Raw genomic sequence first — 24,301 nt, forward strand, 5'->3', positions numbered from 1 at the left:
AGTACCGGTAATTGTAAGCATTTTCATGCAGGTGCAGTGACTGGTGCATTCTGAATAGCGTATCACACACTTGTTTTGTGCTATATAGCTGTGACCTTCAAAAGTGGCAGCTGTCTTAATTTCCTTGGCTTGATTATGGACCATACAAGAGCCAGGGATTTGATCAAGAACAAGCTTTAGGGCCAACTGCCACCAAATATGAATTGTTTGGATGGAATCGGATTAGGTTAATACACTAATACCCTAGATTCTGAATGTGTGGTTTCTCAAGACAAGTATCCATATATCACATATATATAGCTGGTTGTTGAATGTGGCAAATTTTAAGCAGCAATGGTAAACTTCCACTTCTAACTGCAGCAGTAAAAGTGTGTCACTTCTGTCCTGTTTTGGGAAAGAAAAGGCTTCCATCAGGAGTAAACAACTCCTGTTTTACCCCTGTTCTGAAAAGGGAGGCCAGTAACTATGGCTATACCCCCATATGTTGGGTGATGGAGGGAACATGTATATTTTCAAAAGGAATCACTAGCCAAATATTTCTGCAGGCAAACTCTTAATCATGCATTTTGGGGTGGTTGGATGGTTTGTTTTTATTTTGTTTTGCACCATCTCTTTCATGCCCTGCAGGGGGGAAACAGCAGATGAGTGACTTGCCAGCTTTTCCAGCAATAATTTAACACCAACTACCCCCTTGCCAAGTGCGAACCCTACAGCAGTAGCAGCAGCAGCAGCAGCAGCAGGGGTCAAATCCAGCAACAGCGGTAAGCGCACCTGATGGTAATCTGCTAGTGCAAACACACCATGACTTAAGAGAACTATTATTTTCAGAAAAAAACAGACAAGTTTGCATTTTAGAATCTTGCATGTTGAGCTGAAAATGTGGTCTCCCTTCCCCACTTTCTTTTCTTTTTAAATTTTAAACCAAACCGCACACTGGGCTCCCCCTTTGGTGAAGAAGGGACCCCTATATTGCCCCGATCCCAAGTGATCCGTGCTGAACGTTGGCTGCCCCGTATCATTAGAGGGGAAAACAGTCCTGTTCCTGTGAATACCAGAAAGAAACGGTGTGTCATGGAAGTTTTGTCCTGGGGCCTGCACATTTTCAAAACTGAGTCTCTTCCCCTCCACATCCCCCCGCTTAAAATATTTCACATGGACTGTATCTGACTTAAGCTTTGCTCAGAGTAGACTCATTGAAATTAATGGACACTGTGCCCAATTTCATATGTGTTAATAAAAACAATTGGCCCATCAGGCCCAGAACTTACTCTGACCAACAGCAGCTCCTAAAAGTTACATTCAGAGGTCTTTGCCATCACAATAAGCACCCTGACCACAGACTGCAGCACACAAAAGGTTCTGTGTTCAAAGCATGTGTTTCCCTAGAAAGTTACAGCCCTGCCTCGAAATTAAATTATTTTCAATATGGGCATGGCTTAGTTTAGGTGCATTGATTCCATTGGGTCTACTCCGAGTTAGTTGGATACAACTGTTTCTCACTGCCCTGAAGACCCTCCCAAAGGGAAGAGGGTGAGATATGGAGATCAATTCCTGTTATCCTTGCTTGGTACTCAGCTTTCTTTCTAGAAAGGTGTGGGGAACCTTTGGCTCTTCAGATGTTGCTGAACTACAAATCCCATCAACCCTGGCTATTGGCCACGCTTGTTGGGGCTGATGGAAGCTGTAGTTCAGAAACATCTGGAGGGTCAAAGGTTCCCCCATGCCTGATCCTAGAAGCTCGTGAGCCATGGCTTCCCGTTCTGGAGCTAAAATTCTTGCTTCTGGAAGCGAAGGCAGATAATTCACAGCAACCGCGCAGGTCACAGCATCCCCATCTAAACTAGGGAGAATTACTTGGGGAGGCTCAAGCCAAATTTTTCCCTCCGTGACATAGAAAAAACCAATCCCCCCCAAGCACATGTTGCTTCCACACTAGTTACTTTCAGTGTTGCTGGTGCATTTCTTTCTTTTCATTTTCTTTCTTTTAAAATTAAACTGGTGGTTCTGCACAGCACTTAATAATACACTAAACAGATCAGCAATGCCACTCCCCATGGCTAAGAGCCTTCTGTTATGCTTGTTCAGAAGAAAGACTCATTAAGCGAAGATCCCTTGAACTGTTAATTAAAAGCTTACTGCTGGCAGGTTCAGCCCATTATATTACTTTATCTTAAATGCAGTTCTCCTGTTTCTGTTCCTCTGAGTAGGGAGGCTTTACAGACTGATTGCCTCTCATTATTTTCTTATCATTTTTATGTAGAAAAATAGTGCTGTCTATTTTGCTCTATACAAATAAAAGGGCTAAAATGGGAGGCAATGCATCCTTAAAGCATCTCTGTTCACAGGATCATAAACTGACAATATTTGGCAGTGAAGGGATTGCTAATATCCCTCCATTGAACTAAACAGAAAGCAATAAAGTAAGTTGAATTTGTCCACAGGAAGTTTGTAATTAAAGGAGGAGGAGTCCTGAAAAGTCCTTTAAAAGGTAAAGGGACCCCTGATCAGTCGTGGAAACTCTGGGGTTGCGGCGCTCATCTCGCGTTATTGGCCGGGGGAGCTGGCGTACAGCTTCCAGGTCATGTGGCCAGCATGACAAAGCCGCTTCTGGCGAACCAGAGCAGCGCACGGAAACGCCGTTCACCTTCCCGCCAAAGCGGTACCCATTTATCTACTTGCACTTTGACGTGCTTTCGAACTGCTAGGTTGGCAGGAGCAGGGACCGAGCAACGGGAGCTCACCCCGTCACGGGGATTCGAACCACTGACCTTCTGATGGGCAAGCCCTAGGCTCTGTGGTTTAACCCACAGCGCCACCTGTGTCCCTGAAAAGTCTTTTTAAAAAAGCCCTAAAATTACACCCCAAAAGAGAGACCCCCCACCCCACTACGGATCAGATTTGAAAAAAGATGCACAGAGGGTTGTCTCAGACTGATTTCTACCAAGAGTAGACCCACTGAAATGTTAGTAGCACTGACATCGGAGACAACCCAGAAAACACAGGAATGCAATTTGTAAAAACTGAGTAAACATAGGGTGATAATTTTAGGGGGAAAGAAGGGCTAGTGTGGAAGCAACTAGAGTCCCTGTACTACTAACAGCAGCAGTCAGGTGGAAATTAAGCAGGTGCAGTTTCCTTCACTGCCCTCTCTATCCCAAGAGAATCTCTGCTGGTGTAGTTTCAGTTTGTTTCAAAAGCAAGGGGGGGGATGACAACCTCCTTTAGCAACTGGTTGCGATACAGGCTCAATGATTATTTCCATTCCAGAACGAAACATCTCCCCCACCCCTCACTCTAATATCCAGTAAGAAAAAAGTAGCCTTCTTTGCTTGCTTGCTTTCTTATCCACCCCCCCCCCCGCTCCCCCGCTTTTTAAAAAAATGCAGTTTAAGGCAAAGGTTTTGGCAATGCAAAGTAAAAACTACATAAGGCCGCGTGACTTGTGTTTGCAATTTGGAACATCATCTCTGCAAGAACAAAAAATCCACCCACCCATCATCATCATCATCCAAGGAGAGGAGAAATAAACAAATTGTTGTTTTCTTTTTGTGGTTGCATCTGCATCCACTCCCCTTCCCAACTAAATAAAATTAATTTTCTCCCTTCCTCCTCCCAACTCGAAAATAAAACCTCCCTCGTTTAACACACACATATATATATATTAAAAAAAACTTTTTGTTTTTTTCTCTCTCTCTCACTCAGGTGACCCAAGCTACCGTAAGTTAATGAGATTGAACTTGAAAACAACCACTGAAGGAAGGAAAAAAGCAACTTTTACAAAGCTGGAAATCAAGTGTGTGGACATTGATTTGTTCGCTCCCTTAGAAACTCGATGCCTGGTGACAAACGTACTCACACACCCCGTCAGACTCTTGAGGGGAGCATCCTTCCTGTTGAGCGTCTCTAGCACAGTGAGACCCGTTCCGACGGGAAAAGGTAGAATGGTTGCATTATTATTATTATTATTTCTCTTTTCTGTCAAATGAGTTTTAAAAGTGCATCTGGTTGGTTGTGTTTTTTTTGCTTAAATATGTTTCCTTAAATATGAAGCGGTTTTTTTCCTCCTCCTCCTCCTCTCTCTGCCCCCACCCCTCCCAATCCACCCCGTGGGGCTGGACACACTAGAGGGAGAGGGGGTCTCATTACCGATGCTTTGGAGGAATCACCACTAGAGGGCGCCCGTCCTTAGGCCTCCACATGAGCACCTGGGCGTCGTTGGCATTGGGTTTCACGAGGGCACTAGGTGGTATTGGCTCGTTCCTGCTTAGGATCTGTGGCTGTTCCTGGGCATGGGGCTCTTTCAGCCTGGCACGGTGCCCCAAAGGTTTGCTGGGGGTCACATCGATGCCCAGCTTCATCCGCCACCGGATTGTCTGAAGGATGACCATCTCGTTGGTGGCCGTGTTGGTTGCAACCAGCCAAGTAGTGAAGCTCTGATCCCTGTGGATGTTTGTGAGCTTGGCCACATTGCTGTCACTCACTGGGACAGCCCAGGTGACGCTTGGGTAGAAGTTATCGTTCATGCTGACAGTGAACTTCCCTTCCTTCTTGGTGGGCCCCACGATGGTACAGGTCTCTGTGGTGTTCCCATACCAGGGGTAATTGACCCCATCCGAGTCGCTGATCGCTTGGATCTTGCCCTCGAGGAGGTCTGGGAGTTCCCAGCTTGACCTGCATTTGAGAGGAAACGAGAAGGTGAGCGTTGCTTCTCCTGCAGGGAAAACTTGTGAATCTTGTATTCCGGTCTGTAGAACTTCAGCATTTAATCAATGAATGGGCTGCATTCATGGATTCCTAAAAATTATTTATTAATTAAATTTATTTAATCCCACCCTACGCACACCCTTCTGTGTCCTCCATCCAGGCAAGCAAGAAGCATTTATCCAGAGTTCAAGGGCACATTCCAGCCAGGCAAAAGCATGCAAAGCAGGGCCAGTGGCCTGGGGAGAGTCTTCAGGGGCCCTATAGAGGAGACCTGCAGGGCCACATTTGGCCCCTGGGGCTGAGGTACCTGGGAGAATGGGGTTCAAATCCTCCCTCAGCTATGAAGCTCACTGGGTGACCTTTGGCCAGCCACTGTCTCTCAGCCTAACCTACCTCACAGGGTTGTTGTGAGGATAAAATGTGTGTGTGTGTGAGAGAGAGAGAGAGAGGGGAGAACCATGCACAGTATCTTGAGTTCCTTGAAATAATAGGTGGCATCTAAGTGCCAGAAATAAATAAGTAGCCAACCAGGCAGCCAGCGGTACTGAAGTAAAATTTGCAGTGATTTCTCGGGCACCACTTTTGCCTTAGGATATACCTACCAATGAGATGTGGTCTTCAAAATGAGGTCCAGAAAGTTCCCACCCCCTCAGAGCCGTAGCTAAGTGATCTTGTGCCCCTGGCAGAACCCATCCTGATTTCACCTCCTACCCATGGACAAATTAGCTCTTCTTTCCACCTCTCCTCCAACCCCCCCCCCCTTCACCCATTCAATTCACCCTCTATTAAAAACCTTTTCTTATGAGGCAACAATCAATATTTTTATTTATAGACATATTTATGGACATACTTTTAGACGATTTTGTGCCCCCCCCTCTGCCTGTCCCCCTGGCAGGGGCCCACCTCACCACCCCCTAGCTATGGCCCTGCCCCCCCCCCCGCCATAGCCCCTGCCGCAAAATCCTGATTGTTGCTGTTTCTCTGCTCCCACGGAAGGCCATGTCTTGTCAAACCGCAAATAATGTCCTGTAACAAGGAACCTGACCATCTCATTCTCAAGACGCACAAAAGATGTAACTGAGAGCAGGCTCTCGACAGAGGAAAAGGGGCTATGGGGCAATTCTTAGCATATGGGAGGCTGACGTCTGGAGTTACCACATGACTGAGAAAAGCCTGGAGGGTTTTTGGTGGGGTGGGGTGAGGGGGGAAGTACTCATCCCTCCAGTGGGGTGAATCAGAGATCACAGTAAGAAAGCAGACGTCTGCTCTCTGTCGCATTGTGTGTGCCCATCTGTCTGTCTCAAAATCCCCAGTCAGAGACCCCTTTGGGGGACAGGAGATGATTATGATTATTATTATTATTATGGTTTGGTTTTATTTATTTTCAGGCAGCAATTAAGGCCTGGGAAGGGCAGCGGGGTTATCTCCCCAATCCATCACAGGCCACGTTCAACAGGTAGGCAGAGCCACCTGACTGGCATTGCAATGATATCAGGTGACCTTTGGAAGCACTTTCCAAAGTGTTACCTTGGGCACGGGGCTTTGCAGATAAGCTGGTCGGAGGGTGCATTGCCACCCTTTCAACTTTTTACTTGGACTGCAGTTGGCAAAGGCAGATCTAGGGTTGCGTGACCAGTGTGGAGCTTCTGGGGCACCGCAACGGCAATACCCAACGGGGAGCCAGATATTGGTGTTGCACAGGGCACCACTGAAATTTGAGACGTCAAGGTCTGCCACTGCACCTGGCGTTTTACATAGGACAGAAGGGCATGCATGGCTCGGGTGGAATAAGCTACTGGGCCAAATGGGTGGAACTGGAGGTTTCTGAAGCCCTGCAATAGATATTACAGAAGGTGGACAGCAGCGATGGGGAACCTCAGCTATGACCATCCAGATGTTTCTGGCCTCCAACTCCTGGCAGCCAGCATGGTAGCAAATGGTCAGGGACGATTGGAGTTGAAGTAGAGCAATAACAAGGACCCCACAGGTTCCCCATCGCTGGTGTTTCAGGGCCAAGTAAAAACAACAGTGGAGATTCCTGGAGGAATGCAGGAAGGAGGAAAAATAAGTCTACTAAATCTTATTTTAATTACTTGGTTTGAAACATTTATACTCCACCTCTCTGCCTGGTGCTGTCAGAAGAGGCCTGCAGAACAGGCTGAGGCTTATCACTCTGAGCCAGTATGGCAAATCACCCACCCCCATTGTGTGTGATTTTCGCAATGAAAGAGGGGAAACGAGTGCGCGGCAGAGAGCTGTTTAGGAAACCGAAGGGAAGGGGAGGCGTAAAAAGCAGATGGTACGAGGCTGACAGGAAACGTTCTGGCACATACATCTATGGGGAGGAAACTTGCACAACCCCCCGGGGCCCTCGCTCGCCTTGCACGTGGCTAATACTGGCATTCACAAGCAATTAAATCCGCCTACAAATTTCAGCAGGAGGGAGGGAATGGGGCTTCATTGCCCTTTTTATGGCTGAGAAGAAAGCCCACTGCATACACACACAGAGTCCGTCCCACACCCCTTGCCAGCTGTTGTCCTTGACTCAATCTCACCTAAGGGTGGTTGCAGCTCAGTGGCAGAGCATTTGCTTTGCATGCAGAAGGTCCCAGGTTCGAATCATGGGAACTGGAGCCTTATTGACACTTAGATGAAGGACAATTCAGTAGCAGAATATCTGCTTTGCATGCAGAAGATCACAAGTTTAATCTTGATTGGCATATCTTGGTAGGGTTTGGAAAGACTCCCACCTGAGATTCTGGAGAGTCACTGCTGGTCAGGGTAGACAATCCTGAACTAGATGGACCCGTGGCCTCAGTGTAAAGCAATTTCCTGTGTTTCCTGAGACCTTATCTCTTTCAAACCAGCTATTATATTCACCAGTGGCTGATTTGCAAGAGAGCATGGCCATAGTTCGGTGGGAAAAACCCACCCTTTGCAAGCAAAAGGTCCCAGGTTCATTCCCACCATCTCCAGTTAAAAGGAGCAGGAAGCAAGATCCCTCTCTATCTGTCTAACACCCTGGACAACCACTGCCAGTCAATCAATGTATGGCCACATCCACACCATATATTTAAAACAGTATCATACCACTTTAAATTGCCATGGCTTCCCCATAAGAATTCTGGGAGCTGTAGTTGGTTAAGGGGGCTCAGAGTTGTCTAACAACCAATCCCTCTTCACAGGGAACTCTGGACATGGTGGAAACTGGTGTCCTCTGGATGTTGCTGGGCGACAACTCCCATCATCCCTGGCCATTGCCAATGCTGGTGCTGGCTGGGGGGGGGGGGTCTGATGGGAGCCCAACAAAAATCAGAGGGCACCAGGTTAGGGAAGGCTATAAGACCAGAACTCCCATTCTCCCCGACCTAATGCCTGGAGTTGATAGGAGTTTTGAGTTCAACAATGTCTTAGAGGGGACCAGGTTTGGGGAGGCTAATATGGGCAGTATTAGGGTCAGAGGGAGAAAGAATGGAGCAGGGTTTAATCAATACCCACATTCATGCTTGACCCTTTGCTTCCACATTAAATGTGGTGCTTTGAGTCCCTTTTTAAACTAGGGCACCTTGGTTGTCTGGCATGCAAATAGGTATGAGAGGACGGTGGCGATTGATGGGGTGGCGGCTCAGATGTTGTAACAGCACAGAAAGCTCTGCATAAAGTAGTGGGGGGGGTGATTATATTTTCCTATGGGAATTTTAAGGGGAAGGTGCATCCACAGAGCCTTCCCCCACATAAAAAGTTGCCTGTTTCCCAACTGTCTGTTACCTTCCTTCCCCGCCTCCCTGCTTTCTGCTTTCCAATGCATTTTGCATGCTTAAAAAAAAAAAGTCTGCAAAAGTGATTTAGTAGTAGTACAGCAGCAGTAGTAGTAGTAACAACAACAACCACCACCACCACAACAACCCTGTTTTCCAGCCTTCTAAATCCTAGGCTAATCATAATCCTAATTTTCTTTCTAGACACTGAGTGTTTTTTTCCCCTCCAGGGTTCGTATAACTTGAATAGAGGCAACAGAGTTTTGACATGCTGAGGATTGGCCATCAACACAATGCTGTATAGAAGATCCAGGCAAGGTTGTAAAACTTGTGGATTTGAGTTCAGGAGTGCTAGACCTCTCTAAATTCCTGGATCTAGAACAGGCATCCCCAAACTTCGGCCCTCCAGATGTTTTGGACTACAGTTCCCATCATCCCTGACCAATGGTCCTGTTAGCTAGGGATCATGGGAGTTGTAGGCCTAAACATCTGGAGGGCCGCAGTTTGGGGATGCCTGATCTAGAAAGTGTTAAAATTTAATGAAGGCTTGAGATGTTAAACCGGTTGCAAGACCTCTCAAATCCCTGGATGCAGTAAATGTTAAAAAGCTAACAAACCCAGGCTAGCTTCCTATGTTGAGGTGAATGAGTGAGTTCTGGGCCATTAAGAGAACAAAGGATAACGGGCTTTTGTGAGACAGATAAAGCCAGAGTTTACAGCAGAGAGGCTTGAGTTAGCTGTTATGTGAGCTAGAAGCTGGAGGCGGTAATGTGACCTAGAAGTAAAGCAGCAAGCTGGAAAGCCACAGAGGCAGAGCACAATGTTGGATGCCTGTCTAAATGCAAGGCTGGGGCTATGGGAGAAACAAAACCCTTTTGGGGTACTGATGCTGTGAACCCCTCCATCAAAGGCTCAGTTTGTATATATGTGTAAATAAACTGTCTCTGCTGTGCCCCTTTCCCAAAAGGGGACACAGACCCTGGAACCCCTGGAATCTTGCATCGCTCAGAGATTGGGGTGGTGGCCGCCAATAAAACCTCATCTGTGGATGGAGCCAGGGGTGGGTGGGAGATTTTATTAAACCCATACGCAGGCATCCCCAAACTGCGGCCCTCCAGATGTTTTGGCCTACAACCCCCATGATCCCTAGCTAACAGGAACAGTGGTCAGGGATTATGGGAATTGTAGCCCAAAACATCTGGAGGGCCAAAGTTTGGGGATGCCTGCCATACGCTCATCTGCTAAGCTCCGTCCTTGAAGCATCTGAATCCACCAACCCAGGCATCCCCAAACTTCGGCCCTCCAGATGTTTTGGCCTACAACTCCAATGATCCCTAGCTAACAGGACCACTGGTTGGGGAAGATGGGAATTGTAGTCCAAAACATCTGGAGGGCTGAAGTTTGGGGGTGCCTGCACCAACCCCTACCCTTGCCTCCCCAAAGAAACCAATAGGCCACAGGTCTACCATCCACCTGTGCTCCAGTGGATCAACCATGGTTCTCTAGGTGGAGAAATTAAAGATGTTGGGGTGATGGTGGTGGTCATTCATTCAGTCAATTTATAGACTGTTCGGTTAAAATCAACTATAAGCTGCGAACAAAGGACAAAGGCAGACGTTAAGGGCTGACTCAATGGGCTGGCTCAGCATTGTGGCAATCCATAGACTATCAGCTAAGGAAGAAAAAAGGAGGGTTATGTAAAGCCAGCCCCAAAGATTGTGGGGAGTGGGGGGGGGGGAGAGAAATAACTATGGCAGCCATTTCTCATGTAGAACTATGCAAGCTTTCTGAGTTACACAGAACCCTTCAGCAAAGCTATTAATGGAGGAAACCTAGACGAAATCCGCAATCTTATTCCTTTCCAATCACATCTCTCTCACACAAGGGACAACAGGGAGCCTGCTGTTTTTAAGAGGATTGCAGATTTAGTGTGCGGCATTGAGCACATACAAGCACCAAATCCACCCCTGGCATTTCTGCCATTCTGCCCGAGAAATGTAATCTCTCAGATGGGGAAGGTCTTGCGCTTAAGGAAACACAACAGAGAACACAGGAGGGTGGGCTGGGGGGTGGGGAATCTCCATGCAATTTTATTCTTCACAATCCCTTTTGCCCTATTATTCTACAAATGTACTTGCCGTTTTGCTTAAAATGATCTCCTGTCGCTTTTCAAATAGCAACCTTTAAAGCTAGAGACTTGCCTAATCTGGCCGGAGTTCACCTCTGCTTCATACTACAAAGAGACCAGGCGGGTAGTACAGAGAGCAGATTTCCCTGTGCCAAACAGCAACCCCACAGTTTGCCTTACTGCACTTCATAGTGGGTGGGGCAGGGCAGGGAGGCTGTGAACCAAATAGACACAAGCTCTTGGGCAGACAGAATGCAACACTCCCCCCCCCCAACCTTAAAAAGCCATTCAAGAGATTTAATAGGAATGGGATTAAGATACAGACAGGGTTCTGTTTAAGCCATGAATTCTATTTTGGATTTACCCTGAAATGAGTGGAATAACTTGCAGGTCTCCTCAGCGTGAGTGGTGGGTATTTGGCCTTGCTACTGCACAACTATCACCAGCCCCCTCTGTGGAGTAGGGTTGGTCCTGGGCTAAAACTCATCAGGGCGGGGCGGGAGCCCTAGAAATCTGTTTGTAAAGAGCTTCAGCATGCATATAGGGTCACAAGCTGCGTGACAGGCTGGCTGGAACTCCCAATTGCTTCCCTTTAGTATGGGGCGGGGGCAACTTCCTTCTTTGAAGCGCTGTTGACCCCACGAGAAAAAAACCAGTTGGAACCAACATTGGGCCCAGAATGTCTGGAGGGCCATATTAAATTAAGCTTAGGGCCACATGTGGCTCTAGGGTTTCAGGTTTCCTAATGCTGCTTTAGAAACTAACCCCTCCCTTTCAGCCCTCTGCTAAGATAGGGAAGGTGAGCAGGGTAATTGTAGGCACTTAAGACACACACACACACACACACACCCTCAGAAGATGGCAGAATTTTTGCCAACACGCTGAAGAATGGGGGTTATAAGTAGGACGCTTCTTCTCCTGTTTTATTTCCCGTTTCAACCTGCTGTTTCCGTTTAGGTTCAGAATGCTGCAGACACCGTTTGAATATTTATCTTTTAAAATCTTAGGAAGGAGAATAAGTGTGTGGCGGGGAGAGAAATTACTTGATAGGAAGCAATAAGATCTGCCATTTGGTCACGTGGTGACCAACAAACGACCCATCGCCCATCTGTCTAGTGCCAAGGGTGAAATGCAATTGCAGTAGTTCATTCAATCCCCAGCATCTTAATGTATTTTAAAGTAGACTTTACTCTAGTATATGCACATTCGTATAAATTACTTGGCTAAAGAACTGCACTGAGGGGGGGGGAATCAAGAGCATATTGAACTTTGATGCATGGCTATGTTTCAGTACGTGCGTTCTTTGGGAATTTTTAGAACGTGTGATTTAGGTAGGTTCTTCTTTAAATGCAGACTGAATCAAAATTACGCCCCAGTCTAACCTCTGGATGAACACAGAAAGCTGCAAGATAATTGGACCATCTATGTACTGTCCACACCACAGTCTTCCACAACTGGGGGGACTCCAAATGTTTTCTACTACAATTCCCATCCACCCCAGGCAACATTGCCTATAATCAGGGGTAGGGATGTGCATTAAGTCTGTTTTTTTTTTGAATTGCTTACAAAATATGTAATTCACTAGGCTATTTCATGCCTTCATCAAAGCAAGCACACATCAAGCAAGATTCCGTGAGTGTTCATAGGATTACGATGCCCTGAACTATATTATTGTTTTGGGAACAGTTTTTTTTGGAGTAGGGGACATGTCTTTCGAATCTCATTAACACATATATTGCACTCCTGTAGTACAATTATGTAAACCAAAGAGTGCTATCGATTGCGTGGCCTGAATCCACGTGATGAAACATACACCAAAGTTTTCAAAAACAATTACAAAATCTTAACGCGGGCAAAGAGCGCAGGGATGAAGGAGCAACAAAATTACAGCTCTTCCCCTCACCACTTTGAGGTCTGCCAGGCTGGAGCAATTTTAAGTACTTGTGTTAAAGTTATAGATCAGAGATGGGGAGAGCCATATTTGCTCATGGTCACCTGCACTCTTGCTATTTATAGTTTTTATAGTTTAAAGGGAGATTCCCTGAAGGACCACCGGCACACATACAAGCTTGCCCCGGTTCTTATAATCAATTTCTATTAGATTTGGGACAGGACCTTTTGGTGGTGGCCCCTTGAGGGGGTTGGAGTAGATGATCCTCAGGGTCCCTTCCAACTCTTACACACCTATGATTCTATTATCATGCTTTTACGATGTAAACAGGGCAAATATGCTGTTTTAGCTAATCCTCTCCTTTTAGTTTTGGGTATGGATTGATTCTACAAGATCTTTGTTCTAAATTTTTTATACTGTATGGGTTTTTGGGAGGACTTTCCCCTGAGAAATGGCACATGCATAGTGAATGGATAAGCAGCATTCATCCAAAGTGCATTTAAATATTTTGCTCTGTTGTACTACAAAGCATATCAAACACAAATAATTGGGGCGGGGAGCTGTAAAAAGGGAAGGGGAAAAGACGTATTTATAAAGAGATTAAATTATCATATACAGATGGTATCCAAACTCATTCCAGAAGGAAAGGGAAGGAATCCAATTGACACCCAATTTCACACACCTGTCTCACAATTTTACATAATTATATTTTTATATTATCTTTGGCTCTTATTAAAACCTCTCAACCCTTACGCAACCATCCATCCAGCAAGGAATATCTCCTGCATTTAAAGTGCTAAGTAGCAGCCAATATTGCAGCTGTTTCTAGGTCATGAACCTACCCTGCCTTCAGAAGGAACTTTGAACCAACTCTGAACCTTTCAGAAGAAACAGCTCAGGTGAGCCTACGAGTGGGAAAATCTGACCATTGCAGTTTCTCATTATTTAAAATCGTAGGTTCAATTTGCTGTGTCACTGTATCACCTTGTCATAAAACAGTTTTCACAAAAAAGTCAGCATTTTCGTGTCTATTTTGCCTTACACTTTTGCAATTAGCCACCCTAACCAGTATTGTTTTTCAAGCCGAGGTACCGGAACCCACCATGAACACCTCCCTTTTCCTCTTAGAATGGCAATGGCACCCACCTGAGAGGTGCCGGAACGGAGTTCCAGTGAGTTCCGGCTGAAAAAAAAGCCGTGAGCCTATCCAGACACATAGATGTCCACCTGTTTTAATCTCTTCTACTGCTAATTTTATTTTAAAATGTTTTAAACTTCTTCTTTTTTATAAGCAGTCTTGTAAACTGCTTAAAGGTTTGACCACAATCCACTGGTATATAAATTTTGTTAACTAACTAACATTATTGTTGTTGTTGCTGCTGTTGTTGTTGTTTGTTGTTATGTACTTATTTTTCTTATTAAATCTACTTCCTGCCCTTTCCCCCAAAGGAACCCAGGGTGGCAAACATACAACACTAATAAAACAAAATTTCTTAAAAAATAACTCCAATACATGTACAGACTTGGGGGAAAGCTCAACTTTAAAAAGCTTTTTGGAAAGAGGATGGTCTTAAGTAGGCGCTGAAAAGGCAACAGAGACAGCAACCTGTCTAATATTTAAAGGGAGGGAATTCAAAAGGGTAATTGCCGCCACACTATAAGGCACTATTCCTACATTGTGAGGAATGGGTCTCCTAATAAGATGGTAACGGCCAGGGCTTTTTTTCCCAAAACGAAAACTAGGTCCTGGAAGCAAAGTTGTTGATTGTTGAGCTTTTTTTAGGGGGAGCAACAGCCCCAAACACCCCAGAACACTTAATAGGTGCCAGAACTTGGTTCCGGTGAGTTCCACCTGGAAAAAAATCTAGTGGAGGATTCCATTGTTTAACTGGTCAGGCAAGTTTCTTGGTGAGTTAATATCCCCCAGGATAGTCATTTCCACAACTGGCTGGCAGTGGGAAATATAACAGCAAAGTAGAGTGTGTGTGAATTGGGTGAGAAGCAGGCAGAATCCAGAGAGGGAGAGCCATGCTTGATTGCAATATTTCAGTTTGATTCCAAGGCTGTGACTAATGGAGAAGCAAGACCCTTCTGGTCCGCTGTGAGAAACTTAAGGGCCAGCTCATGAAATGGCAGCACACCAGGATGTGGGCTGCGGTGCACTCTGAATCACTGGGGATACTTCCCCAGCGATGGCATATACACACCCAAAACAGAAAGAATCTGAATGATCTGGGCTGGCACAGCGGCTGAGAGACTGAGGGCCTCATGAGCTCTTCAGATTAGCTGGACACAAACTCCCCAACTGAGCCCAGCCAATAGGGCCAATGGTCAAGGGTGTTCTGCCTCCACTGTCGGGGCAACATGCCTCTCTGTATACCAGTTTCTGGGGATCCGAAGCAGGCAGAGTGCTGTTGCACTCAAGTCCTACTTGCTGGCTGGCTTTCCATTAAGGCATTCTGGTTGGTGCTGGATTAGATGGGCCTTTGGCCTGATCTAGCAGCCAGCCTCTCCTTAAGTTAATTCAATGAAATTACTCAACCAGGCAGGGATGCTCTTACATTCTTAGGATGAATGAAAGTTAGGATACAAACAGGATCAATGCATCAAAATGAATAGCAGAAGGGGAATGAGTATAAGCAGGCCCTTTTGGCTGTTTGCAGACTAGAAACTTTGTGTGTGGGTTTGCAAGGCTGTTTTAGGACAGGGTAGCTTTCTTACAACTTGATTGCTTCTCTCCTCTTTCTGGTTATCTAGCTTACTCACTTCTACAGCAGTTTCCCTTCTTTCAGTCCTCTTTTTTGGAGAAAGCAAGTGAGTGGCTCTCTCTTATTAATGTGACATTTCCATCTATCCTCTCACCCACGCACAATGCTCAGCCCCCAAGATTTGGCCAGTGCCAGAACGGTCAGCCCAGCAGCCATCTGCTCCCTCTATAGTTTACGCTTGCCAAGTCCCTGTCATCCCTTTTCTGCCTGTGGGGTGCACTTTCTTTTACTGCAATAATAATTTTAAAAAACACATCCCCAGAGCTGCCCACCTCAACAAGCTGCTGAAGGAATTCCTTGCTGTGTCCTGCATAAGAATCTCCCCCACCCCTGGGTCCTTTTTATTGTGCAAATCATTACTATTTGAGCTCAGGTTGGTATCAGGGTGGTTATATGTGATGATGCTTTCAATACTGTTTTGTTTTCTCATGCAAGAGGTGGAGGGGGGGCGGTTCTAACAATTTTAGTTCTCCATGATTCTCACTTTTCCTATCTTCAGTTTTCCACATTTGTGCAGCAATTTGCAATTAAAAAAAAAACCCTAATGGAAATTGGATGGCATTTCCATGCAAATTTCTCCTAATAAACACACTTTGGCATGCAATTCTGACGAATGCACATGTTTGCAAGCAATTCCCACCTAATATAATGCATGCTATGTATGTATATAGTTTTATATTCTATCAATGTTTATTTATTTTTATTTTTTCCCCTGTGTTTTTATCAGTTCCTATTTTTAACTGTAAGCCACTTTGAGTCCCATCGGGAAAAATGCAGTGTATAATAATAATAATAATAATAATAATAATAATAATAATGTATGCTATATTATTCACTATTTGGGGAACTGCATCACAAAAATCTGGGTAAGTGTGAAATTGGAAGGATGGTGGTGTTTCGGTTCTGATATTGTTTTGGAAAGTGTGGATTTGAGAGATTGGCTTTCACTGCCGACTGAATGTAATCTCTCCCCGGCCCATAGTGCCTGAAAATCAACACAGGAAGTTGCCTTATACTGATGTTTTCTTTATGACATGTTGCACACAGGGGTGGAAAGTGCAGGGAGGGAGAGAGCTGGTGTGCTCTGGTCTTCCTTGAGGGTTTCCATTTGGAACATCTGGTTGGCCACTTTGAGAAGAGGATGGTGGACTAGATGGGCCATTGGAATGACCCAGCAGCCAGGCTCTCCCTATGTTCTCATGGCAAGAGGGAGCAGTCAGAATTCTTTTCAGTACAGCCTTTAAAGACAAGCCTACTATGAGGTGGAGCAAGGCAAGCGCCTAAAACACCACATGCCATGGGCAGTGGGGAAGAGGGAGCCCTCCTCTGGAAACCCCAACTATTCTCCTCTGTGGGAGGACGGAGCTATATTCACTTCCCTGCACACCCTATAAGCTAGCCTGCTCTCCTGAGGTGCAACCAAAGTTGTAGCCCTTCAGCTGCCCATCCAGTTGGCTCCTGTGCATGGAGAGGCGATGTTAGGGCCATTTGACAGACAGCACTCTGGCTTGGGTTAGCCTTGCCTAGAGCAGTGTAGGGCCTCTTTTTTATTGTGGCTGCTCTCCCCTTAAACTTCCTCAGGGCTATTTCAGGCAGCCCTCCCCATTGGCTTCCTGTTTTAAGGGAGAAGCAGAGTTGGGGGAGTGCCTGTGGGGGGAAAACCACATGCCTCTCAAGTCCTTATGATCTGAACCTACTTTTTAAAGCCGCCTTTCTCCTTCTGGCTTTGTGCTGGCAAGCCTCAGGCCCAGGGGAGGGGGGTCAAGTGTAGCCCTCCAAACCTCTCCATAGGTAAAGGTAAAGGGACCCCTGACCATTAGGTCCAGTCGTGACCGACTCTGGGGTTGCGGTGCTCATCTCGCAATTTTGGACGAGGGAGCCTGCGTACATGTGGCCAGCATGACTAAGCCGCTCCTGGCAAACCAGAGCAGCACACGGAAACGCTGTTTACCTTCCCGCTGCAGCGGTACCTATTTATCTACTTGCACTCTGACGTGCTTTTGAACTGCTAGGTTGGCAGGAGCTGGGACCGAGCAACGGGAGCTCATCCCATTGTGGGGATTCGAACCACCAACCTTCTGATCGGCAAGCCCTAGGCTCTGTGGTTTAACCCACAGCGCCACCTGCGTCCCTCTCCATAGCCACTTTTATTCCATACATGTAAGAACATTAAAAAGAGCCTGGTGGATCAGGCCCACACTGCCTCCTGAGGAGGCAGATTTCATAAATGTACTTCTTTACACAATGCACAATTGCTTTTCTGTCTGAATCTTCCAACATTCTGCCTCCCTGATGTCCCTGAGTTTTAGCGTAATGAGAATAGGGAGAATCGTTGGAGGTAAAAAAAATTAAATAAAAATAGGTGGGTAAAAATGAGATCCTGCTGTATTTGATGTTTTGGAAAATTATAATTTGTGGCAGACCCATGGTTGTAGAATGCCCTCACCTAAGAGATATGTGGGGGTTATCATTTCAGGGGGCTCTAAAAATATTTTATGCATGACTGCTTTTAGTGTAAGAGGCAAAGGCCACCATTTTTACTGGGATGCTAAATGTTCTGCTGTTGCTGCTATTATTATTGATAGTAGTGTGTTGTTTGATACTTTATATAGCTTTAACTTGTGTGTTTTTTTATGTTGTCAAGCTGCCCTGCGGGAGAGGGGCTATTCTGAAAGATGAGGCAGCGTATTAATGATTTAATTTAATTTAAATATGAATATAAATTTAATCTCAATATAAAAAGAACCTCAAGAGCATGATGCATTTGCAGCTAGACTGGGGGAAGCTTTTTCTGTCTGAGGGCCACACTTTCCTTCTAAGAGCCCTATACCATAAGCTACTCTCCAGCCACTCAGAAGCCAGAGATTTGCATATACCTCCATCCAGGGAAGCAAAAGGTATCACAGTTCAAGGGCACAGTCCAGTCAGACCAAAAGTGCCCCAAAAGCACCCCAAATCACCCAGGACCTGGGAAATAATCCCGAGGACGAAACAGAGGCATCTGGAGGTGTCCCCCATTTGCATTCAATAATGACTTTATTTAAAACAAACAAACTTGCTTTACTTGCAAGTAAAGCAACTATTTCAGATTTTAAAGACTCAGAGGAAGGAGGTCAGATTTCTAAGAAATATAGCTGTTTAAATTTCTGAAGGGCCTGAATTTCATATTTAGATATCTGGGCAAGGAGGTACCTAAGCTCCATCTCAGGACTGCAGTGAGGATGAATGGGGTTGCCTGCCCTAAATATTAACAAAAATGGATTATCCCCATAAGAGTTGCTTGTGCCCTGGGCATCATGGGATTCCAGTGCCACAGAGACTCCCCACTTCCTTGGGGGTGGGAGAGGGGGTGGAATACGGATACATACATGGAAAGTTAAAAAGAGACCCTCTCAGAGAGTAGAGCAGGCTATGAGTCAGTGTAGGAAGAGGGCCCCTGGCGACTTCCTCTGCTGATCCCCTGTGTGAGAACAGATAAGGAAACTTGCTACAAGCAGAAGGCCGCCTTTTCCTGCGCTGAAAGACCCAAAAGTTTCCTTGGACAGCCTTGCCAGTGAACTGGCAATTAGGGATGAGTGAATCCGTCCATTTCGGTTTCTCTCACTTTCCCCAATTCTTAAATTAAGTTTTTCGCATTACCACACCCCCTTTGCGATTAAAAAGACCATCATGAAAATTAATAAGTATTTCAGAGCACATTTCTCCAATTCACATTCACATTTTTGCTATGCAATCTTGCCTAAGGGGCAGTTTTTGCAAACCAATTTTCCCTTAACACAATGTATTTTTTAATGTTGTTTTCACTAATAAAGGTGTTTTTATGCACACTTTACCCTGTTGTATGCGTTTTTTGTACCCATAATTTGATTGGAACAGTTCATTGCAAAATCTGGAGAAATGTAAAGTTCAAAGGATGGCTACATTCTGGTTCTCGTATTGTTTCAGGAAGTGCTAATTAGTGTAAGTTCCCCTTCAGACGTGAACAGAATCTGATTTCTGTCCCATCACTACTGGTGATGCAGGAAGCGAACTTTCCCCTAAACTCACTGCCAGGTTGTTGCAGTAGCCATGACAGGAAGGGATCAAAACACAGGCCATTTGAATGATAGCCACACAGCTAATATACACCTACAAATATGGCCTGCCGCAAAAGGTTGCAGTGGGGAGTGGTCCTGTTCAGGCTTGCAGCCAGCCATGCCCTTTCTTAGGGTACTCCATTCCATTCTCACTTCCTCTCCCAGAGCAGATATTATTCTTCTGTGTCACTACTAAGAATTCTTGGTCCTAATTGGGCTATTTGAGGAGGGCATTGGGATTTCATGATAAAGATTTGCTATACATTTGCAAAACTTTAGTTCCTTTCCTTGAGCATGCTGATATTATCCCTTATGTTTCTCAGCATGCCCAATTTTGGCTACAGTCCCACTGGTACTCACCAGCTGAGTTTGCTATTAGAAGAAGCTGGTTTAAAGAATTCCATTCCTCCCCCCCCCCAACATTCCATCACACCCCAGCAGGACCAAAAAGCAAGACCTATACAGATTAGGACTGACTCGACCCTTAACGGAAACGGGGAAGACACTTTTAGCCCCATTCACCGACACCCTCCCCCCCCCAAAAAATTGCTTTTTCTTACATAAGTGAAAGAGACGGGACAGCTGGGAGGTGGAATGTGTTGGAAGGAGCCATAGATAAATGGTGATAGGGCAAGTAAGTGCTATGCAAGCAGAGAGTCCCAGATTTTATCCTTGGCATGTCCTGCTAAAGAAATCCCAGAGCAGGTGAGGAGAAAGACCTGGGGGCCTGGAGAGTCAGGGATAGCCAGAGCAGACATGCAGGCATTGTGTGACCTGGTATCAAAGCCGATTCCAGTGACCTTATGAAGAGAAATGAAGCACTGGATTCGGAGGGAGGGTGATAATGAGGGACAACCCTGCCTTACAAAACTGGGTGCCACCAGTGACAGGAGGATAGGTAACGTAGAAAGCTACTTTATACCAAGTCAGAAAACCTTCGTTCCTCTAGCTCAGGCACGTCCAACAGGTAGATCGTGATCTACCGGTAGATCACTGGACGCCTTTGGTAGATTACTGGTAGATCACTGGCTCCCCCCAAAGAAACTCAACAGCTTTGGCTCCCCTTAAAAAAAGCTAAACATTTTTGCCCTCAACCGCCCAAAAAGGGGGCCTTCCTCCTCCCTAAGAAAAACTCAACAACTTTAACCTGAACCCCCCAAAAGAGGGTAGATCACTGCCAGTTTTTAAACTCTGCAAGTAGATCGCAGTCTCTTGGGAGTTGGCCACCCCCGCTCTAGCTCATCATTGTCTACACCAGGGGTCAGCAAACTTTTTCAGCAGGGGGCCGGTCCACTGTCCCTCAGACCTTGTAGAGGGCAGGACAATATTTTTTGGGGGGGGAATGAACAAATTCCTATGTCCCATAAATAACCCAGAGATGCATTTCAAATCAAAGCGCACATTCTACTCATGTAAAAAACACCAGGCAGGCCCGACAAATAACCCAGAGATGCATTTTAAATAAAACACGCTGATTCCTAGACCGTCCACGGGTCGGATTTAGAAGGCGAGTGGGCCGGATCTGGCCCCCGGGCCTAGGTTGCCTACCCATGCTCTAGAACAGGCATGTCAAACCTGCGGCCCTCCAGATGTTTTGGACTACAATTCCCATCTTCCCCAACCACTGGTCCTGCTAGCTAGGGATCATGGGAGTTGTAGGCCAAAACATCTGGAGGTCCGCAGGTTTGACATGCCTGCTCTAGAATGTTAGGCAAGGGATAGCCCAAGCCCTCCCTGGAGATGCCAGGGATCAAACCAGGGACACTTGCATGCAAAGCAGATGCTCTACCACTGAGCTATGACCGTCATCCTAAAATACAGGAGGGAGCCGTATACTGAGTCACACCATAGGTCCATCTAGCTCAGTACTGTTTACAAGGACTGGCAGCAGCTCTCTGGGGTTTTAAATAGAGAGACTCATCCCAGTCTTACTTGAGATGCTGGGGGATGAACCTGGGACCTTTTGCCTGAAAAGCAGGTGCTCTGCTACTGAGCTATGGTCCCTTAGCCAATTGTACAGCAGGTTGCACCCCTTGGCAAAAAATCCTTGCAGGGTACAAGTCCCTCCCCCTCCCCCCAAATCCCCAGGCACCATAACCACCTCGTCCCAAGTTAAATCTAATATAGGCAGCCGATACTGTACCACTCACATTCCATGTTCCCCGTAGTGATTGTAGAACTCCATGTGACTACAGGCCTGGATCCAGCCCACGATCCAGGTCTCTTTCCTGGGGAGAGGAGGCACCAACACCTGAGCAGAAGCCCGGAAGTGTGGGGTCCGGTATCTCAGAACCACACTGGACGACTCATCAATGTTGGTAGGGACGGGGTCGATGGAGGCCTTAACTTCAATGACAGTAATACTCTCCCGAAAACCTTTTGATTTGCAGCTAATACTCTGAATACAGCCCATGGCCCACAACACCAGCACGATTTCCAAAAGGCGGCAACAATCCTCATCTGTTATCTCAAAATCGATATCCATAGGATAGAAGAGTCATCGTGGGAAAAGTGTTGCTATATATACACATATAGATATAAATTTGAATCCCACTATTTGTTGGAGTAACAGATTTTGCAGCGCTTTCTTCGTGAGTGGGGCCTTTGGGGTATGTAAACTTCTGTGCAAAGGCAGGCAAAAGTCTGATAAATACTATTTTGGATAAGGAAGGAAAACTGTGTATAAAAGAGATGCAGGTTCAGCAAATAAATATTTCTTGGTATTGTTTGATTTTCCTTCAGCCTTCCTTTCTTCGAATGCAGTCGGTTATTTACTCTTGCAATGCACTCTTGGCCTTTTATTCCCTTTTTATAGATTTCTTTGGATTAAAAAAAATCCTTTTAAAGCAGAATGCTGATGGTCTATATGAATAATAAATCCATCCCTTTTGGTGTGTCTCCTCAGCTTCTCATAGACAACGCGGAGTTTTCACTTCACTTCCTGACATGCAGTCATTCCCAACTTCCCCTTGGTAAAAACAAAAAGGAATAAAATACTTTAAGCACACAAACACACACACACACACACACACACACACACACACACACACACAACACCACAGTAAGGAAAAGACCAATAGTAAGTTTTAACAAATAATAAAGTTTTCTACCCCTCCTCCCCCATGTTTCACTGATTTTTATAAGAAAAGCGACCCACAAGAAATAGCTCAAGAAATAATAAAACACAAGAGTTTTACTAACATATCAAATTTGCCCTGTTTTGCACTTAAAAAGAAAAATCTATGAAGGAGGAGAAGAAAAGGGAAATGGATGCACTCAATGAGTTTCTCTTCCCAGTTAAAGAGAAAACATCAAACTAAAAAAGAAGTCTATGAATTAAAGTATCCAATTTATCGTGGCAGCCTTTTGAAGGCTGGAACCTCGTTCTGTCACATTTATGACTTCATGCACCTGATGAAAGGGCACCTCTGGAAGAAAAAAAGGGATGGCACGCTCTAACAATGCAGTCCTAACCATGGCAACCTGAAAGCAAGTCTCACTGACTTCCAAGTATGTGGTTATAGGATAGCCGCCTAAGGTGGCAATCCTCCACTTACCTGGGAGTAAGTCCCACTGAATTCAATAGGGCTCACTTCTGAAAAGAGATGGTTAGGGCTTAGGACTGCTCAGCAAAATATGGTAAGCCTTCTGGATAACACAGTGTTCTTTTTCACTGCAGCAAGCAAGACCCTCGTTTCTAAACAAGAAATCTTAGCTATAACTCAACCAAGAACAACCCAGTTGAGAGTCCTTAGGGTAGCTGAAAGGACCAGGGACTATTCTCTTCTAGTTCATCCCTTATGTTGATACACACATACACACACCATCCTTCTTTCCCTTCCTTTCAGAATGTTCAAAGTCTCCTCCGCTGGGCAGTAAAGCAAAAATAATTAAGAAATAAAACGAAACACCAAGGCAGCTAATTCAGAAACCTCTCTGTCACAATCGCACACACTATAGTACCTAATTAAGTCACTTCTAAATATAAAATATATGGGCCCTAGCCAGCAGCCAAACACTTTAAAAAGTTTTACTAGATTTCAACAGAAGCACGTGCTTCAATTGTCTCCCTTTTTTAAATCGAGGAGGAATTGTTATAAATGCTCAAAAGTGGCTGGATTGTGTCGAAAACACAATCGGTAAGTTGAGTCTCCTGGGAAGAAAAACTTATTTATTTTTTAAGCCTCTAAAAACATCAGCGATGCCTTACTTTTCGAAACGCCCCAAGAGGGGAAGGAAGATGAATTTAAGTCCCTTAATATATATAGATATCTATATACATATATTTAAAAAGACCAAATAGAGGAGGGAAACTTTTGCGTAAAGTTTTGTCTCCTGATGCTGAGAGGGGCTGCTCTGGCACTAGCGGCGGAGGCTGCTCCTGTGATTGCTGCTGCTGCTTCTTCCGCTCCCCGCAGCTGGATGCTGGAGCCCAACCCGGCAGCCCCCCGGTACCCTCAAAGCCCCGTTGCGCATGAATCGCCCCTTTAGTGACCCAACCGCACCTCATAATCGCTTTCCGTGACATCTCCAATGACACCCACCTGAGCGATACAGAGGGGTGAGAGGAGGAGGAGGAGGAGGGAGGGGGAACCACCTGCAAAGCCAGCCATGCATGGGCTGCCCCCCTCCTCCCTCCCCCCAACGCCGACCCCCCCCCCTCCTCTCCCCCCCGTGCAATCTTGCAGCCGACGATCACGCTGCAGCTGCTGTGGCCGCCGCCGCCGCCGCTCTCGTCTCCTCCCTCTCCTCGCCCGCAGCCGTGTCCTCAGATCTTCTCTGCAGCCTTGCGCCTTCCTCTTCCTCCTCCACCTTTTCCTCCCTCTCTTTCCTTGCGGGCCACCGCCGGTCACCCGAAGAGAGTCGTTTTGCAAGCCATGCCCAGGGAAAGAAGGGAGACCCTCGCCCGCAGTCGCGTTGTGCGCGCGGGTACAAGCAGGCACAGAAAGGGTAGATCAGGCAAGGTGGCGCAAAAG

At 45.9% G+C, this 24,301-nt stretch overlaps 1 protein-coding gene across 1 annotated transcript; it reads right to left on the minus strand.

Moving 5' to 3' along the window:
- Positions 1 to 757: 757 nt before the first annotated feature.
- FAM78A (family with sequence similarity 78 member A) lies at positions 758 to 23,984 on the minus strand. Its single transcript, XM_060270200.1, has 3 exons — positions 23,870 to 23,984; positions 21,476 to 22,293; positions 758 to 4,671 (listed from the first exon to the last, which is right to left on the minus strand). The coding sequence occupies exons 2-3, from the start codon at positions 21,808 to 21,810 to the stop codon at positions 4,143 to 4,145; spliced, it is 864 nt and encodes a 287-aa protein (XP_060126183.1). The 5' UTR covers positions 21,811 to 22,293; positions 23,870 to 23,984; the 3' UTR covers positions 758 to 4,142.
- Between the last annotated feature and the right edge of the window lie 317 nt (positions 23,985 to 24,301).

Source organism: Zootoca vivipara, chromosome Z, assembly GCF_963506605.1.
Source record: "Zootoca vivipara chromosome Z, rZooViv1.1, whole genome shotgun sequence".
Lineage (NCBI taxonomy): Eukaryota > Metazoa > Chordata > Lepidosauria > Squamata > Lacertidae > Zootoca > Zootoca vivipara.

Excerpts from the sequence above, each read along its gene's own strand:
- FAM78A (XM_060270200.1), bottom strand. The coding sequence starts at position 21,810 with ATGGATATCGATTTTGAGATAACAGATGAGGATTGTTGCCGCCTTTTG. Across the intron at positions 4,672-21,475 it reads CACTACGGGGAACATGGAAT|GTCAAGCTGGGAACTCCCAG; the intron begins GTGAGTGGTACA and ends TCTCAAATGCAG.